The sequence below is a fragment of the Erpetoichthys calabaricus genome, chromosome 9, assembly GCF_900747795.2.
Source record: "Erpetoichthys calabaricus chromosome 9, fErpCal1.3, whole genome shotgun sequence".
Taxonomy (NCBI): Eukaryota; Metazoa; Chordata; class Cladistia; order Polypteriformes; family Polypteridae; genus Erpetoichthys; species Erpetoichthys calabaricus.
Genome location: NC_041402.2, coordinates 43,555,844 through 43,563,333, shown reverse-complemented (window position 1 = coordinate 43,563,333; position 7,490 = coordinate 43,555,844). Strand labels below are relative to the sequence as shown.

The window sequence follows — 7,490 nt, the reverse complement described above, 5'->3', positions numbered from 1 at the left end:
ATTATGGTGCCCTGAAGTAGGGTGGGGACCATGTAGAAAAAGTGTTGGTGGAATCTCCCCTGCATGATTGCTAGATGCCAACCAACATCCAGCAATCTGGAGTGATCACATTTATCTTGTGGTGAAGCACTTCTGTCCTGAAGGTTGTGGAATCTACCAGGAAGACAATACGTCCATTGATGGAGCAATAGTGGTCAGTGATTGGAATGGCCATGGTATATTATGTACATAGTTTCCAGAACCAATCACCTAATCCAGTGTGGCCGAGCAGTTGTAAGAGATTCACGACCGATGCATTAGACTGCATTTTTAACCATCTTCAGACACCCAAACGGTGCAAATACTCCACAAAGAAGTGTGTTGCCTCCTTTTAATGCAGTTCACTTTTAAAATGTATGCCACAGTACTGTGAAGCTCCTTCAGTAGCCCTATTAGGAATATTTATGTAGAGATTTCCTTTATTTTGTTGGTTATCTGTAGATTTCTAGATTTAATACATGTCCGGCCTAGAGTATAGAACACACCTCACCAGATTTTTCTGACCTAGGACAGAACGGTCGGTGTCCTGGTTAAAAAGACCAAACCCTGTCCGGAAACACAAGTGCAACTTTGTAACATTCGTCACTGGAATGTTGACTAAAATTATGCTTTGGAGTGAACCGAGTTAAGGACTGCATAAAATCCATCAGTTTTCTGAAACTTGCTTTATTAATATTATTTAGTTGTTGTTTCACTTTGTAACTGTGTTCTTGTGGTGTAGTCTGTCTATACACGGTTTTTAAAGACGCTGCTGGCAGTAAGCATATGTGTAAGAAGACTCCGAGGCATTGCAAGGCCAGAGTTTTTAGGAATGTGGGCTTTACGGATAACAACTGCTGTGTTTTCTTTCATATGATTTATGGCTTTACAAGACCCTTTGCTTTCCTATGTGCAAAGGCACTGCAACTGTGAACTGTAAACGCCTAGAGGTTGGCAAGCATGACAACAGACAAACAGGAGTAGCAACAGTGGTGCAACATAACTGTGGGTCTACAGGAAAAGAATCCATGCACTGAATTTGATGAAAAGGGATTTATATGTTAAGGAGAGGTGTCTCCTACAATAAAACATGGTCCTAGAAGAGACGAGAAGAGCAGGACCATTTGTGTACAGGCACAGAGAGGGAGAGCCACAGCAACAACATCGCGCTTGGGACCTCGGGAAATGATGAAGGAGGTTACAGCCATTGGTTCAATAAGGTGTAGGGCTAGCGTCACTACGTGAATTGGGATTGAGGGGTCCTATCGTGGCATGCACTGGGCTTGGTCAGGCAAAAATCCAAGGCTGCCTGGATGCTAGGGGTCATGTTCAGACAGTTCAATAGAGTGTAGTAAAGAGTTAGAAGAATATGCACTGGAGAGAACCTGCGATTAATAAACGAGTGGAGACGCTCGCTAGGAGAAGAGGCGGTGGAATGGTGCGTTTCATTTGGAACTGTAAATATTACGTTTTTTGAGTGCTTGTTTTTTGTATTTTTTTCTATTGGAAGGGTCTTCCTAGACAGATTATTTGTTGGAGGAAGAAGCCCTTTTCTTTTTGACTATTATACCTTCCAACTCTTCAAAAGTGCAGGACTTTGTATTTACTTGCAGACAGTCCTCTGGTGTTTGCATTTTTTCTTCTCTGTTTGTTGTGTGTATGTTATTGCTGGACTGTGCAATATTAACTTGCCTGACACCTGTTTTTGTTTGCTGTTGTTTTTGCACTTTGATTGTAATAAAAGGATAGTACTGGTTGCATCTTTTTCAAGAGTCTGTGTGTGTCTCTCACCCACTATTGGTTTTAGTTTGGTTTATGATGAAATAAAGACTTAACAAACAAAAGATTTTTATTCTTTCTATTAACATTTGCAAACATATCACCATTACAACTATACTATGGACTCAAATTGTAAAAGAAAATACCAAGGTTTACCAAGAAAAAGGTTTGAATTCAGAAACAAGTCATCAGTTCTTTCCCTATATTCAAGTCAAATTATATCCACTGGAAATGATGTGATGTTCCACTGAGACTGTGGCTTTAAACGTGTAATCACAAGTTCTGCTTCTTACTAGAAGTTGGCTTCAGTAATTTTGTAGTTCCTTACCCCATTCCTACTCTTTAAATGAAAAAAGAGAGCAAAAAGGGATCACTAAGCAGGCTTGGGTTTGATGGCATTAAAGCATAAGGACACCAGCCCCCCTGGCCAAACAATTACTCGTAAATTACAGTCCATACAACAAGAGTGCTCTGACATCAAGTAGAGGCAGGATGGGTGAAGTGGATCATTAGGTTCTGAGTACTGGGGCTGGTTACTGTCACCGCTTCATATTGCTCAGACGTATGGATTTCTCAATCTCAAACTGACGCTGATCAACTCGCTCCAGAAAAGCCTTTCTCTCCATATATCTGGGGAAAAGAAAAAAAAAAAAATCAGACTAAACACAATACAAAAAAAAAAAAACAAAAAAAAAAAAAACGAAACAAAACTAGGAATAAGTGAAATTGTCTTCCTGATGACAGTACCTCACCAAGGTCAATTTCACGCTCCTGATGAGTTAGGCAAACTAGCAGCGTGAAAGGAAGTTTAACAAGAACAGTAAGACAGCAAAGATGGCGCACTCACCAGATCAGGGTACATCAGCACATGCAAATTCTAAAACTAATGTTTGGATATTTGGTTACAATTAGGATGTCATAGAATAGTTGATTGTTTTTTTTTTATATACAGTGGAAAGGTAGATCTTTCAGGCTACGAGGAGAATTGGTACAGAAACAACAGATTATGCCAAAGACTATAATTTGAATTAAAGACATTTGCTCTTGTGTAAAGAACTGAAGAATTCAAACTCAGAAGAGACAAATTAGTTCTAATAATTCCTTCTGAATTCATGGTTTTATATTCCAAATTTAGCACATGAAAAACAAATAAATGAAAATGATCAGCAAATAGCAAATAATGTAAATAAATACTTCAAATGATGAAAATATATGGAATGCCTCAAGGCTGATATAAAAATAAGCTCTACGTTTACAGATTTTAAAATAGAAGACTCTGATGTATTTCAAGCTCTCAATGCACTGAAGATCAATAAACTTAAAATGTTTTCAGTTAAACAGTGAATAACATACTCAAGGATGTTGATGGAAATTAAGGGAAGGACATTTAAGGGTAAAGCCAGGAAGTACTTTTTCTCACAAAGGGTTGTGGGATTCGGGAACAAATACTGAAAAATGTGGTTGAAGAGGAAACCTGAAGAAGAAATATCTGAATAAAGTACTAAGAAAACATAGCCATTATTGAAGCAAACAAGTTTGATGGGATGGACGTCTCTGGTTTACGAAAGTTTTATTGCTCTTATGACTTGATATTTGTGGGCTCATCCTGATATATAAAGAACTCATTTGATATTTAATCTGCATTTAAAATTTTCTTGCATTCTGCTTTGCTGTCTCCTGGTGATTTGTAAAGAGCCTGTGATGATGCTCTTTTTGAAATGCAACATTAATAGATGGCTTATACTCAACAATGATGTGAACAGACATTAAAGGTTAAACAAGAACATGAGGCCTTACTGATCTTTGAGAAAGGCCCTCTATAAAATAAACATTGCTTGGTTTTCAGTGTCATGATCTTGCTGCTCTGAATCTGTTTAATTTTTCCATAACAAACTTAACACAATAGATATGGAACAGAGTTTCAAAAAGCATTGTAATTGCTGTAGCAAAGGAAATGTATAAATAGGGCTGTCTGTAGGAATTATACAAGTGTTCGTCTCATCAGAGAGATCAGGGAGTCCCTGAAGTCTACAAAGCCTAGACTTACTGCTGCCTCAATACATATGGATACACAAGAGAATAAAAATACATTATTTTAAATACTTTAAAATTAAGAGGGTCAAACAGCAGGTCAAAGGGGTTGAAAGGAATAGATTCCACAAAGTACTGAGTAGGGAGGGCCATGTGAAAAAGCAGAGAAATCTAAGGAGAAACAAAAATATTCACTGGGTAACCAAACACTTGACATGCATTTTTACAGTTTAGCATGATTTTGCCATTTGTAGTTGTTATCTGAAACTAGTCTATTTATAATGTACATAATGCCACAATGTGTGAAAATTTGTTGTGCCGAGCTAAAATGTTAACAGTGTAACTTTGATCCACAATTAAAGTTAACACCTGGTAGTCTTAAATATGAAAAATTAAAGGTTATAGAATATAAATACATTTCAGGTCCTATCTATGATGGAAATACATCCTAATACAAAAATGTACTTAGAATTGCAAATTGCCTGGTTTCAAATACTTTTCCCACTGCATCATACTGACCTCTCTAAACCTCAGTTAGAAGGGAAAGGCTGGTGTTTGTGACATTTTTAGCATTGTATAACAGAGCATGTTCTCAACTAAATGGACAATTAAATTAAACTATTCCTACCAAAAATATATAGATGTTAAAAGAAAATGTTATTACAAGAAAATATTGATACAAAGAATTTTAAAGCAACGCTAACTTCAATGGTCACAGAGTTTAAAAATCGGGAGTGGTCTCCCCTAGACTTTCTCGTATACTCAGATATTGGGATGGATATTTGAGGAGTAAACCGCAAGGCAATGATTATATTTTTATACTATGTACATTAAAGAACCATCAGCAACAAATCAAATCAAATTAATAATACAGGTGCTGGTCATAAAATTAGAATATCACGACAAAGTTGATTTATTTCAGTAATTCCATTCAAAAAGTGAAACTTGTATATTAGATTCATTCATTACACACAGACTGATGTATTTCAAATGTTTATTTCTTTTAATGTTGATAATTATAACTGACAACTAATGAAAGTCCCAAATTCAGTATCTCGGAAAATTAGAATATCAATTAAGACCAATGCAAAAAAAGGATTTTTAGAAATGTTGGCCAACTGAAAGGTATGAACATGAAAAGTATGAGCATGTACAGCACTCAATATTTAGTTGGGGCTCCTTTGGCCTGGATTACTGCAGCAATGCGGCGTGGCATGGAGTCGATCAGTCTGTGGCACTGCTCAGGTATTATGAGAGCCCATGTTGCTCTGATAGTGGCCTTCAGCTCTTCTGAATTGTTGGGTCTGGCGTATTGCATCTTCCTCTTCACAATACCCCATAGATTTTCTATGGGGTTAAGGTCAGGCGAGTTTGCTGGCCAATCAAGAATAGGGATACCATGGTCCTTAAACCAGGTACTGGTAGCTTTGGCACTGTGTGCAGGTGCCAGGTCCTGTTGGAAAATGAAATCTGCATCTCCATAAAGTTCGTCAGCAGCAGGAAGCATGAAGTGCTCTAAAACTTCCTGGTAGATGGCTGCGTTGACCTTGGACCTCAGAAAACACAATGGACCAACACCAGCAGATGACATGGCACCCCAAACCATCACTGACTGTGGAAACTTTACACTGGACCTCACGCAACGTGGATTCTGTGCCTCTCCTCTCTTCCTCCAGACTCTGGGACCTTGATTTCCAAAGGAAATGCAAAATTTACTTTCATCAGAAAGCAGCAGTCCAGTCCTTTTTGTCTTTAGCTCAGGCGAGACGCTTCTGACGCTCTCTCTTGTTCAAGAGTGGCTTGACACAAGGAATGCGACAGCTGAAACCCATGTCTTGCATACGTCTGTGTGTGGTGGTTCTTGAAGCACTGACTCCAGTAGCAGTCCACTCTTTGTGAATCTTCCCCCACATTTTTGAATGGGTTTTGTTTCACAATCCTCTCCAGGGTGCGGTTATCCCTATTGCTTGTACACTTTTTTTCTACCACATCTTGTCCTTCCCTTCGCCTCTCTATTAATGTGCTTGGACACAGAGCTCTGTGAACAGCCAGCCTCTTTAGCAATCACCTTTTGTGTCTTGCCCTCCTTGTGCAAGGTGTCAATGGTCGTCTTTTGGACAACTGTCAAGTCAGCAGTCTTCCCCATGATTGTGTAGCCTACAGAACTAGACTGAGAGACCATTTAAAGGCTTTTGCAGGTGTTTTGAGTTAATTAGCTGATTAGAGTGTGGCACCAGGTGTCTTCAATACAGTGATCCCTCGCTATATCGCGCTTCGCCTCATCGCGGATTTTATATGTAAGCATATTTAGATAGATAGATAGATAGATAGATAGATAGATAGATAGATAGATAGATAGATAGATAGATAGATAGATAGATAGATAGATAGATAGTATTGCGGATTTTTTGCTGGTTTGCGGATTTCTGCGGACAATGGGTCTTTTAATTTCTAGTACATGCTTCCTCAGTTGGTTTGCCCAGTTGATTTCATACAAGGGACGCTATTGGCAGATGGCTGAGAAGCTAGATTGCTTACTTTTCTCTGTCTCTCTTGTGCTGACTTTCACCTAGACGATACGGACACTCGTTTAAAAATGCTGAAAGATTATCTTCACGTTGCTATCTTTTGTGCAGCTGCTTCCTGAAACGACATGCTGCATCGGTGCTTCGCATACATAAAAGCTCGAAGGGCACGTATTGATTTTTGACTGAAAAAAAAACTCTGTCTCTCTCTATCTCTCTCCCCCTGCTCCTGACGGAGGGGGTGTGAGCTGCCGCCTTCAACAGCTTTGTGCCGCGGTGCTTCGCATACTTAAAAGCCAAACAGCCCTATTGATTTGTTTGCTAGAGATTGTTTTCTCTATCTATGTGACATTCTGTGCTCCTGACACGCACTCCTTTGAAGAGGAAGATATGTTTGCATTCTTTTAATTGTGAGACAGAACTGTCATCTCTGTCTTGTCATGGAGCACAGTTTAAACTTTTGAAAAAGAGACAAATGTTTGTTTGCAGTGTTTGAATAACGTTCCTGTCTCTCTACAACCTCCTGTGTTTCTGCGCAAATCTGTGACCCAAGCATGACAATATAAAAATAACCATATAAACATATGGTGTCTACTTCGCAGATTTTCTTATTTCGCGGGTGGCTCTGGAACGCAACCCCCGCGATGGAGGAGGGATTACTGTATTGAACCTTTTCACAATATTCTAATTTTCCGAGATACTGAATTTGGGACTTTCATTAGTTGTCAGTTATAATCATCAACATTAAAAGAAATAAACACTTGAAATACATCAGTCTGTGTGTAATGAATGAATCTAATATACAAGTTTCACTTTTTGAATGGAATTACTGAAATAAATCAACTTTGTCATGATATTCTAATTTTATGACCAGCACCTGTATATTGAACAATTATTATAAAAGTAAATAAAAGGTAAAGTACCACTTCCGGTTAACAGAAATAGCCCAAAAGTTGATAGAAATCTATGTTTTGTACCTAATACATGTATGGAAAATTTGGTTGACCTAAGTGAAAGCTTACTCAAGGTAAAGTGTTATATATATATATATATATATATATACACACACACACACACACACACACACACACACACACACACACACACACACAATTCCAAAAATGGTATTTTTGGACT

At 38.3% G+C, this 7,490-nt stretch overlaps 1 protein-coding gene across 1 annotated transcript in view; it reads right to left on the bottom strand.

Annotated features, from left to right (window-relative positions):
• Nucleotides 1-1,864: 1,864 nt before the first annotated feature.
• cfdp1 (craniofacial development protein 1) overlaps nt 1,865-7,490 on the bottom strand; it is a 134,290-nt gene continuing 128,664 nt past the window's right edge. Inside the window, exon 7 of the mRNA XM_028809395.2 lies at nt 1,865-2,427. Coding sequence (XP_028665228.1) covers nt 2,337-2,427 — 91 coding nt within the window. The 3' untranslated portion in view covers nt 1,865-2,336. The remainder of the gene's footprint in view (nt 2,428-7,490) is intronic.